Source organism: Phoxinus phoxinus, assembly GCF_949152265.1.
Source record: "Phoxinus phoxinus genome assembly, chromosome: 19".
NCBI classification, from domain to species: Eukaryota; Metazoa; Chordata; class Actinopteri; order Cypriniformes; family Leuciscidae; genus Phoxinus; species Phoxinus phoxinus.
Window position 1 is genome coordinate 25,874,505 of NC_136894.1, and position 13,042 is coordinate 25,887,546.

Consider the following 13,042-nt stretch of genomic DNA (forward strand, 5'->3'; position numbering starts at 1 on the left):
TACTTCACAGTCATGTACAAAGTATGGTGCAGAAGTTTTTTTTTTTTTTTTTTGGCTGCTTTATTAATTTAGTATTACATGTGGCTTCACAGTTTGACTTCAAGCACAACTTTAGTTCAACTTTGTTTTTTTCCTCGTGAATGAAAGATGAAAATAAAAAGAACTTTAATAATCTCATGGTTGATGTTCTTGTCTGTCTGTTTTTTTCTATTATGCATAATTACTACTAGCTATTTAGACATTAAATGAACACTATACGCTATTTGAATCCTTATAAGCATTAATATAGCCTACAAAGGCATGCAGTTATTCAGTAATTCCCATAGGTGATAATTCCCCACCAGGAAAATATATATATATTTTTTTTATGTATGTATTTATTTATATAAATATAATTAATATACTTAAATTCAAATGTAATTATATTATAATTTTTATAATTCGAATTTTTAAATGTATTAATTGTGTAATAATGAGCGTATCCATCAAAGTGTGTCGTTACATAAAATAATCAATGATTTTGTTAACAACAAAAACACAACGCTCCTCTATGGTTAAAACACTGTTGTCATTCTCCATTGACATCGGTCTCCTTCACAACAGCATCGACGGAAGTGGCGTTGATTTTCGCGCAAGGAAGCGCGTCCTGGTCCTGGCGCGCCAAATTTCAAAGCACTTCCTGGGGAGAGGAGGCGATAAGATTTACCACGGAGCACAAATAAAAGACACATGTAGCGTTTTACTAAACATATATCTTCATAATTTAGGTATGTCATGCTTTTGTAAGTGTTTTATTATCGTAATGTTCGACGAAATGAGATGGTTGTATGCATAAAACAGCTTTTTTCAACTCGCTTTGTGTGAATGTGCTTCATGCGCGAGCCATCCACTGCTCAGCCTTCACAGCCACTAACATTTCTGTTTGCGACGGTGATATAGCGAAATATGTATAACAATCAAACGTCTGCGCTTTGTAAATACGCCGCATGTTTGATAAATTACTGCTCTGAAACATTTTTGAGCAACTGTATATGATTTAAAGTTTCGTGGAGAAACCTATAGGCTACAATGCATGGTGTAAATCAGAGAATGAGACGGTGATACTGTATAGACGACGCGCAGCTAACTTTGACATTTGGTCAAGCTATAAATCATCAGCTTTTATAAATGTATGTATTGTTGGGGCAATGCCATGGTCCACGTTGACTAGCGACTCTTTAAATATATATATTTTTTTTTTGTAAATGTATTTAATATAATGAAAATAGTTGGCTATTTCTTACATTATCCATGTATTACTTTGTATAAAGATATATGCAGTATCTCTAAACATTGTGGTGTATATTAAAACAAACTATATACAAATATGCATGTAAATATTTAAACGCATACTACTATGCATGGGATAGGCCTATATGTGACGTATATATGTGTGTGTGTGTGTGTGTGTATATATGTATATAAATGTGTGTGTATCTGTATATGTATATATATAGATATATGTGTGTGTGTGTGTGTGTGTGTATGTATGATTGAACCATGAAAGCATCATGTTCATTATTATCAGAAATGTGATTTTTTTAAAATTTTCACTGTAGAAATGCTAAAAAGGAATTTGCAATAAAGAATTTAATATTGGTAATGTCACTAAAGCGCTGTATTGTTCTGTTTTCCAGAATGAAGACCAGCAAGTGATGGCATCTGGCCCGGCACTGCATATCCACTTTTAATACTTCACCCACCTAGACATTTTGCGCAGAAATCTCTCTATCTATATGTGCTGCAACTTTTTAGCTTGTCCTCTAAATATTTTAATAATATCTAGTGTGTCAGATGTTATTTACTGGGCTTAATAATTTATTTATTAGGGGCACACTCAAAAGAGTCTTTCTGAGTAGCGAGTCTTTGATGGAGGACGTTTAGCCCGGTGTTATGTGATTGGCCCAGCTGTTGCCGGCTGTGTTGCAGATTTTCTCCCCATTTATTTGTGGGATGTCAAAATGTCGTCAGGAGTCCAGCCGTGTTTTCAGCTGTTGAGGATTGGGTTGTCTCATGCCAACAGTAATAACGCCCATGGAAATGAGTCGTCTGACTCTGCGCGTGACCTGTACACTTTCCGCCCCGCTCTGGCCCAGTGTGTGTTTCGGCTGGGACAGGCCACAGAGATCTGTGATGTCACTCTGGAGTCAATAATTGTGTCCCGTATCCATGCTGAGCTCCATGTGGAAAGAGAAACCGATGCCTCTGGAGAAGAGGGCTGGAAAGTTCAAGTGAAGGACCGCAGCAGCAATGGTGGGTGTTGTGCTGTATTTAAAAATACAATTATATACATACATACAATATATATTTGTGCTGTTAAATCGATAAATCGCATCAAACATAAAAGTTTGTAAACATACATACACACACACATGTATAGATTATATATGTAAATATATTTGTGTGTGTGTATATTTATATGAATAATTACAGACTTAAGTTAGATACGATTAATCACGATTAATCTATTTGACAGCACTACTTTGTAACTCTTCCCCACTAGCGTTTTTGTTTTGTTTTTGTCAGCGACCACTAGCTTTTTACATTTTCACAAAATTTTCATGGCCCCCAGAATATATATATATTTTTTTGTATAAATATCTGAACACACAGTATATCAAAAGAAAGAACAGAGCCTCTGCTTTTAAACGAAAAAACCTGTTTTATTCTAGCTTAATGCATTCTTCTTTTTTCATCAACAATTGAATATGGGTACGTTTCACAAAAAAGCAACAGTTTGTGCAAAAAGCTGAGAAAAACCCTTTTTTGTCAAAGACTACATCAAGATCGGATTCAGAAGGATGGTCTAAACATAGATGGAGTAGATCGAGTCCATCAACACCCCTAAAGCTTCACAGTCCTATATGTCAATCTGGACATTTCATTCGGTAAAATTAGGCAATTTTTATCTTTTTATTTTATGATCCGGAGATTCTGTACTCTTTCAGAAGATGTGTCATAGCTTTGCCTACCGTATAACAGTGAAAACACGGACAATTCCATCAATGGCGTCGTCATAAATGACGGAGAATTCTGGCAATGGCGGGGAAGGAGTTAATGATGATTTCAATATATAAAATATTACAAATGCAATATTTATTGTTTGTTTCTTAATATTTAGCTTTGACCGTATAGCCTAATTGTATATCTATGTGAACATGACCTACACAATTGCATTCTGGGACAAGTGTAGATCATTTTATTACAAGCTCTGATGTAAAATATCTTAAAAAATAAAAAATCTATCTCTGTTCCACAGGCACATGGGTAAATGACATACGCCTCCAACAAGGGGTGTTAAAGGAAATCTTTGATGGCGACACACTCACCATCGGTGGGCAATCAGGACGGGCTAGCCCAGAATTCTACTTCCTCTTCCAGAAAGTACGGGTTCGCCCACTGGACTTTGACGCCATCACTGTGCCCAAAACGGGTACCTTCTCATCTAACATTAAGAACCGGATCAGAACGTCCTCGGACCGTAAACCGGACCCCGCTCTGGACATTTCAAAGCTGTCCATCAACAGAGCCACGGTCATCCTCAACTCCATCGGCAGCCTGAGCAAGATGAACGGCAGCTGCTGGACTTTTAAGAAAAGCGAAAAAACTACCACCTTGAATTCTCCGCCATTCAACGCCTTGGCCCCGCCCACAACCCCGCCTCCTTTCCAGGCTGCTGGTGAGATTTCATCAAAGTCTGTCCCGCCGTCCTCAAAGAGCCGACGCAAGTCAGCCCACACGGTCCTGCTGGAGGACGACAGTTCAGATGATCCTGCGGGCCGCAGAGACGCGGAGGACGGGAGGAGAGTACAAGCGAAGAAAAGACGACGACTTTACAAATCAGAGTCGGAGGTGTTTCAACCCCCTCTACCCAAACTGGAGCAGAGTTGCCGCTCACAGTTTGATGTGTCGAAACACACCGGCAGCATTTTCAATGCGGCCCCGAACAGGCAGTTCAATCATGTTGTGAACATGAGTCACACCACAGGCAACAGCATCAATTTGACTCCCCTCCGCCAGCAGAAGCCCTGCTTGTCTGGTCCTGGACGGAGACCAAGGGCAAACAGCTCTCCGATATACGCTTCCCTGCGGATGGGAAGTGAGAATTACAGCCTGACCTCCCCATCAGCGAGGATGAGCAAGACGGAGAAGGCGAGGGGGGTGATTTCTCGCTTTCAGGCCTCAACTGGGTGAGTGATACTGGATAGTCACATACAGGAGCCTCACGATCTTCAAAAACCTGAAAACATCTGGAATTTATATAGGAATTTATATACAGTATATATATATATATTCTAAAATTAAAGTCATTCATATTTTTTAGTATCTAATTTAGTATCTATACTAAGAATAAATATTTTAATAATTTCCATAGATTTTCTAGGCTTGGAAATATATAGCATTTTATATATGATGTATGAAATAGCCTAGAAAATGTATGGAAATTATTAAAAACTTTATTCTTGTCGGTCTGTCTTTTATAAAAATTAATATTTCTAAGAGTGATAATATTTTTTTCTTCTAATTTATTATTGTATCAGTAATATAAAATATCAGGGAATTTGTGTTTTCAAGGCCTAAAAATATATATAGAATTTTTTTTTTATATAACAAAATAACAGAATAAAATCTCAAATGAAATAAAAACATTTATTTTAATATAATGACTATATATAGATAATTCAAGTCATTATTATTTCTAAATGTCAGTAGTATATTCTTCTAATTAATTGCATTTATTGATGTAAAATATCAGGGAATTTGTGATTTCCAAGCCTGAAAAATGTATGGAAATTAATAAAATCTTTATTCTAAAATAAGGTTTAAAAATATAAAAACAAGTATATTACAATTTTAAAAAATATACAAAAATATTTGATAAAGATAAAGCGATTACATTTTTCAAACAATAGTATATTTTATGAATTGATTGCCTTTATTAATATATAGTTTTACTGATTTTGTTTTTCTGCAGGCGACGACGTGGAAGGCCCAGAAAACACCCGCTGCCACCACGGCCTTCCCTGCCTTCTCCCTCATCATCATCTTCCTCCAGCTCCTCCTCTTCCTCCTCCTCCTCTTCCTCCTCCTCTTCTGAAGACGAGGATGGCGGTGACGTGGGGGTCGCTCAGGGCGTGGAACCGTGCGCGGCGGCACACTGCCGTCTCCCGCAGCAGGACACCGTGCAGTGGATCCAGTGTGACGACTGCGACGCCTGGTATCACCTCGACTGCCTGCCACACAAACACAACAGAGACTCGCTGCTGTTCGACCCCAATGCAGACTTCCACTGCGGCTGCCACTCGCCCTCCTCTTCATTCAAAGCCTTGTAGTGAACCACGTGCTCTCAGACATTGTTGTTATTACCATCAAATTCATGGGGACTGGCAGATATGTTGCTGCTTGGCATTCACCGTGCGAATGATGGCGAGTTAATGTCTTCTGCAGCGGTGCTAATGGCTTTGAATGGTGATTTAATCTGATTTTGGATCAAATGAGGGTGTTGGATTTGCACACCAGGTTCAATACGCACTGCATCCCATTAGAACTCAACACTGGATGCTTTCTAACAATTTATGATACATGTTTTCCACATACACAAGGATGTAATCTTCTAAAAGCTAAAAATCAAAAATATGTATGTATATATTTCTGTCTTTTTTTCGTGGGATTTTATATTTTCAGAAGTATGATTGATGAATTAAAGAGACTTTGGATTCAAATATCGAGGAAGACTTGTATAGGCTTTGTTAACTAGATACAGTTGGTTAAACATACGTTACCAACATAATGGCTGGTATGTAATATGTTATCATTAAATACTGTACGAGAGGTTTTAAATGGGCGATGAGAATATATACGCATGCAGTTATGAAGATGTGCTGTCTTATTCAAGGGTTGCATAAGCATTAATTTCAGAACAGCTGAACCTGAAATCACTCCAGAAGCTTTCGATTGAATGCTTAAGTGAAGTGCAAACATTTCTATGTACATTTTAACCTTGAAATTTCATCGCACACACGATTGTTTTTTTGTAAGGTGGCCTGTTATTAACTCAAGTTTTGATTCTGGTCTGGACTAACCCTGTGTAGATGTATAACTGTTTATAAGAATAGAATTTCTGTGGTATGAATGTTAAAGATACTTTCACTGTCTTCACTTTAACTCAACATTCTGAAAACGACAAATGACTTCTGTCACCAGGTTTGTCTTGTTGGGAATCAAGGGCTGAATAAAGAATTCTATATTTAAAATATGATTTGTCAGTATGTATAGAGTGCAGTGAGGAGCTGTTAGTAACCATGGGACAGTGCATTTTATATAATAAGAAAACTTAGCTGTCAGTATAAATGTACTATAGGATAATATGACATGCATTTCTCTATTTTGCTGTCTTGCATGATCTGATTTGAACAAATTTATGAAGATATATTAACTTTTCAGCTGTATTTATTATTATTTGAAATATTTGTTCATTTAAAAATGTCATGAATGCAGTACACTTTTTCCCCTCATTGCTGGTCCTGCAGAGCTTTTTTTTAGGGCACGTACATTTACACTAAAACGATGCACTAAAAACAGAAAAGGTTTTCAATGAGGTTAATTCTCGTGTTACGCAGCACGTTTGAGCTTCTGCAAGAACCAATGAGGTTCCTTCTCGTGTTACGCAGCACGTTTGAGCTTCTGCAAGAACCAATGAGGTTCATTCTTGTGTTACGCAGCATGTTTGAGCTTCTGCAAGAACCAATGAGGTTCTTTCTTGTGTTACGCAGCACGTTTGAGCTTCAGCAAGAACCAATGAGTTTCATTCTCGTGTTACGCAGCACGTTTGAGCTTCAGCAAGAACCAATGAGGTTAATTCTCGTGTTACGCAGCACGTTTGAGCTTCAGTAAGAACCAATGAGTTTCATTCTTGTGTTACGCAGCACGTTTGAGCTTCTGCAAGAACCAATGAGGTTCATTCTTGTGTTACGCAGCATGTTTGAGCTTCTGCAAGAACCAATGAGGTTCATTCTCGTGTTACGCAGCACGTTTGAGCTTCAGCAAGAGCCAATGAGGTTCATTCTCATGTTACGCAGCACGTTTGAGCTTCAGCAAGAGCCAATGAGGTTCATTCTCATGTTACGCAGCACGTGTTACAATGCTGCCCTATAGCGGGACTGTTTGTCAGGTGGAACCCAGTACAATTCCTCTGACCTTTATGAAGTCTGTGACCTAAATGTCTGAATCACCTACTGTCACATCACATCCCGTCCCATTTGTCCATTCCTTGAACATCCCTGTTGTTCTGGGAGGCATTTGTAACACCTTGTAGGTTTGAGGTCAGCAGAGACTCATACCTGTGTATTACAGAGGCTGTCTCTCTGATGGATGGTGTGTATTAACTGTTCTCTGCTCCAATAAAGTCAAGCGCATCTAGTCTTGTGAAATTTCAATAACGCTGGCTGTTTTGCACATCTTTATATATATATATATATATATATATATATTATATATATATATATAACATAATAAAATCAAATAATTGTATATATATACACACAATTAATATATAATGTAGAATAACAATTAAATAAATGAATTACATGAAATTATATGATATATATGAAGAAGTGCCATCTGAAGAACTTCTTCAGATTAATTTCTTAATCTGAGCATAATTAACAAATGAATTTTTCTTTGAAGGGAATTATGATCATTTTTAACAACATTTAATATTTTATGAATTTTATGAATGTCAATGATAATGATATTCATCAATTAATAATGAACTAATTTAAAAATAACCTGAATAATACATTTGCACTGCAGAATTAAGGACCGAATAATCTATTATTAATGTTATTTATGTGTCCAGCAGTGAGAACAGGGAATTTTTATTAGTATATATACTGCTCCAGTGACTAGATTCCTGAACATAATTTCACCTGTGCACTTATATGTACAGGGCCGTTCGGTTGCCATGTCAAGCTGACATCTGTGCACGTTATCAAGGAGAGATAAAACAGAGGTGTGAAATCTTTTCAGGTTCTTCCTAATGAGGGCAATGGATTGCAGTCTGTCCGTGTTGCCATGGCGATGCTTTTTGCAGTCAATGGAAGTGTGTGGCAGGCAGGACCTGTGAGACAGAGACAAATGTTGGAAGAAAAAAACAAACTGATGCGAGGACAAAGCTGAATGCTGCTGTGCTAGTTAAGAGTCTGATTAAGCTAGTAGGGATGAAGCGAAATATAACGGCTAAAAGAGGAAGATGAATACACATGCCAGTTTATTTTGGCCACCAGAGGGCAGTCTTGTCCCATTAGCCTGCCTCAATATCATTTATAATCTGCGATGTGTTCAAATTTGGCATGTACCTCGTCTCACACCGTTTGTGCAACAGCAGACATGAATGAGACTCTTAATTATAGAGGTACGCTACTACTTTCCTAATCAATCTAACACGCTCAAACAAAAACAGGTGAAACCTTCCCACAGAGTAGCGTAAATTAAATCAAAATGAACAATTCTTATTTGTTATGGACCACTGCATTATTTATTGTAAATTATTAATCCGCACACATTGTTATAAAACGCAGAGCCCTCGTAATCATTCATCAAAATAGCTTCCTCTTCATCATCTCTTCTCTTCTCTGATGACGTGTTTACTGGCGCGAGGGCGGGGCAACCTGTCACTCACACGAGATCGACCAATAGCAAACCACAACCATCCATTCAAGTCCTACCCTTCACATTTTCTTGTTCAAGAAGTCGTTTCACTTGTATACAGGTCTATCACAACTTCAGTTTTTTCCCTACTTTTTATCAAGGATCAAAGCAAGATGTATTTTGACAACCAGAACGTGTGAATGAGTGAATGAATGACCTCCTTGCCTCTGATACTGGTGTCCTCAGCCTTCTGATTCTTTTGCAACTGTTTGGCATTCTGTATTCCTATCTTGTCTAAGTGCTATCAGTGTGACAGGAATTGTCCTTCAAGCTCATATCTCTCAGACAGGCAACAATTCATTATAAACACAAATTTCATTATGTCACCGTTTACAGTGGAGTGCCTCAAGGATCTGTTCTTGGTCCACTTCTATTTTTAATCTACATGCTTCCTCTGGGTGATATCATCCAGTGTCATGGTCTTAATTTACACAGTTATGCTGATGATACACAAATCTATCTTTCTGCTCAGCCTAATTCTGTTTTTCCTCCCCCTTTCCATCATATCTTGCCTAAACGATCTCAAAGCATGGATGGCTCAAAACTTCTTAAAACTGAATACTGAAAAAAAACAGTAATCTTGTTAATAGGCCCTAAATCCCTTGTCTCCTGCCAACATGAATTCTCCATTCATATTGACAGTTTAGTTTGTCCTTATATTGCACGTACACAACCTTCGTTAAATCTCAAAGTTGTATACTACACACACACACACACACACACACACACACACACACACACACACACACACACACACACACAATGTATATATGTATATAAATATAATATTATATATAGCCTACACATATATTAATTTATGTAAACAAAAATGTTTATGTTAGATGCGATTAATCGATTTGACAGCACTAATATACATATTGTCTTCTAGTTTTGGTCACTTGTTAACCTAATTATAAATAACATTTGAAAAAATGTGTGTGAAAACTGAAAGCATTTGAAAACTAACTTCTCAGTTTATTATTTAATTTTGCAGAATCTAATTATATTCACTCATATTGACGACAGAATATCGAGCCTATATATCATGGGGTACAAACATGCAATATAATGTATAATGTAAACTGAAAAGCAGGCATTAACCACCTGACAGCTTGAAGCGTGATGGACTGCAGGCAGACTGAGGTTATCAGAACATGCTCTGCTTCAGATCGTCTGGGTGACTGACAGGGATCTAATGGGAGGGCAGTGCATGGAGACGTTTGAACATTCATCCATTTTCTGCTGACCGGGTGAGCGGGTGGTTCTGCCAGCGCAGAAAACTCTCTAGAAAACCACATCGCTCAGCAACCTCAGAACGAAAGCGCTCAGGGCAACTTTCTGGGGGACAGCCTATCTGAACCAGTCAGGCCCTGAATCTAACATTACTGTGGATAGGAGTGTGTTTTATGCTGGTGAACAAATGAGGTTCTGCACCACTTGCTTACACTCCTGTGGGGGGAGAAAAGTCTCCATGAAATCAAAATGGACAATTCTTATTTTTTATGGAATATTGCAGTGCTTAAATAAATTATTTATTCGTGCACACCAATTTAATCCATGTGCACTCGTTATATTTAATTAAAATACGTCCCCTCCATCTTGCAGCAACATTTCTTTCTTTCTCTGATGACGTGTTTACTGGCACAAGGGCTGGATAACCTGTCACTCACATGAGATCGACCAATAGCAAACCACAACCAATCAACCATCCAATCAATTCCTGTTAGGCAAAATCAAGTCCCGCCCTAAAAATGTTTCTTGTTCGAGAAGCCGTTTCACTGTTTGAGACTATTACTATTTAGAACACCCTAGCAACCACATCACAATGCTAAAAACACTCTGAATACTAGTCAATTCAAGTCACCTTTATTTATATAGTGCTTTATACAATTCAGAGTGTTTCAAAGCAGTGATAACAGGAAAATTATGCATTTCGGCTGTTGTTCAGCTGAAGTCAGTTCAGTGTTCACTCAAAAAATAAGCTGTTGAACGAACCTAATTAAATTAAAGGTGCTGTATGGAGTTTTTCTACTAAAATGAATCAATTTTTTATTACCTGTGTGTGAAGGGGTTGTAATCTCACAATAAAATGATCCACTTGGCGGGTTTTGCTATTACCTCTGAAAGCAAGTATTCCTATTTCTATGTGATGCTCCGGGTCGGATTTGCCGCGAAATCCAGTGACGTGACTGAGACCTGCATGCGCGCTCCCGAGCGTCTCGCCTCTCGCCTCGTCTACTGACTTTGCACTCAACAGCGACGACACTGCAACTTTATGACATGGAGTCTGCTAATACTAGGAAACGACCAGCACAACACAGACTCCAACACAAACTCCACATAATAATAACAAACAAAAGAAAGCACGCGCACGAGCACTCGCTTGTTAACGTATTGAAACATCACCACTAGATGCCGCTGAAAACTCCATACAGCACCTTTAAGGAAAACTTTCCCACAAAATTGTATTAAATTTTTCCAACAAAATCTAATTTGTTTGAAATGATTTGTTGTAATCTTGTTGTATGTACTAAAATTCATTTAGTCAATCCTGCTAGATAAAGTTTGGTCAGGTTAGTTTTTTGTCCTGCCTAAAATCACCTAATTTGACTCTACAACCACTTTCAATGCTAAATGTAACTAGTGTTCTATTTAATTAAAACCACTATTTACATAGTAATATTAAATATTTGTGCAGTTCTGCAAGTGAGGTTTAATGCAAATAAAGTGTATATTGAGTGCCCAGACCCTAAACAGTCGCCACTCTTCTGCATAATGGTAACCACAAAATTCAAAAACATTACAGAAAGTCCTCTAAGTTTCTAACATAACTGAACATTAAACACTAACATTAACTAACAACATCTTTCATTTACTGAAAAACACATACAATACCACTTTAATCCCTAAATTTATGAAGTCCCTTGCAAAGCATGCTGGGAACTACAGATCCACTGCCCAGTTAGATGTCAACAAAAATGATTCATGTAGTTTTCACACAAATTAATTAAGTAAACTTCCATTTTAAAATATATTAGGTTGATTGAACACAATTAAATTAAGTTGTGACAAAATATTAAACAATTGTGTTACTTTTGCTTATTTTAATTAATTAAACTTAACAAGAGGTCCAAATATTTTTTTTTAGTGTTGATTCAGTGCCGTTTTAAAGACCATCAATTATTCAATTAGTTAATTTCACCTAAAGCAGTTCTGAATTAAAAAATTTTGATTCGTCTTCTCAGTTCAGTTCTCACAACAGCATTGTTGCTAGTAAACTAGCAACCACTGTGGTGAGTTTAGCATGGCGCCACACAGATTTGCTTCTGAAAATGTGAAAAAGATTTTTGTTACCCAACAAGGGAAAACAATTGAACTAATTCATCAATTAGACTTTTTGCACAGTGCTTCAGTATTTGGGAAAACAGATCAATGAATCCAGGGAACCTGATAGAATACATTTTGCGTTATTGATTTTGCTATTGATATGGTTCTGCAGGCCTTACGGTGCAGTCAGACTCAGACATTGAGTGGTGATTTGAGATGTGTGTGTGTGTGTGTGAACAGGACACAGGTGTCTCCGTCTCATGCCTCTGCAAATATCTCCTCTCCTCCAGTCATCGCTGGGCTGATGTGAGCGGATGGATGGATGATAGCACCTCGTGAAGAAGGACGAGTGGTTTGATACGTGCCACATTACTCTTACTCATGCTGAAATTTCAGATCAGTGGGCAGAAATTACAGGGTGGAATCTAAAGGTTTTATGTCCATTGCACTCTCTTACACAGACCAAATTCTGTGGAGAATTTACAATGACTTCCCGCTCAGTTCTCTCAATGCATAATAACTGTATGGGGTTCCGTTTTTATTTGAACAGGAATTTCTTCTTGCGTTTCTTACACTTTTCGTGCCTTTATTATTGCTTACTTTCTAATGCTTTTTTTTGGTGTGAAATTTCTTGCTTTACTTTTGTCTATTTTAAATCTTCACATTAAAATATATTATAAAATTCTAACATTATTAAAGCAACAGTGATATAAAATGACACAAATATGAACCATTTCAATATCTATTGTTATATCAATTTTCTCTCTGCAGTTTCCATCATTGTTTTTTCAGAAGTTGGTGAATCTGCGTTCATTAGTATCTATGAAGAGCATGCTTCAGATGAAATGATCTGAAATCAAGGTTAATATCCCTTTTTACTGCCCACTATTACCAATCAAGCTGTAATTTTGAAGTGCATGTATGAAAGTGTTCACATGCTATATTATTATAGTTTATTATATGTCAT

At 37.3% G+C, this 13,042-nt stretch overlaps 1 protein-coding gene across 1 annotated transcript; it reads left to right on the forward strand.

Annotated features, from left to right (window-relative positions):
- The first annotated feature begins 561 nt into the window (after positions 1 to 561).
- On the forward strand, positions 562 to 6,290 carry tcf19l (transcription factor 19 (SC1), like). The gene is made up of 4 exons (XM_079591597.1): positions 562 to 767; positions 1,677 to 2,292; positions 3,299 to 4,229; positions 5,015 to 6,290. Exons 2-4 carry the CDS (start codon positions 2,001 to 2,003, stop codon positions 5,370 to 5,372), a joined length of 1,581 nt encoding a protein of 526 aa, XP_079447723.1. The 5' UTR covers positions 562 to 767; positions 1,677 to 2,000; the 3' UTR covers positions 5,373 to 6,290.
- Positions 6,291 to 13,042: the final 6,752 nt, after the last annotated feature.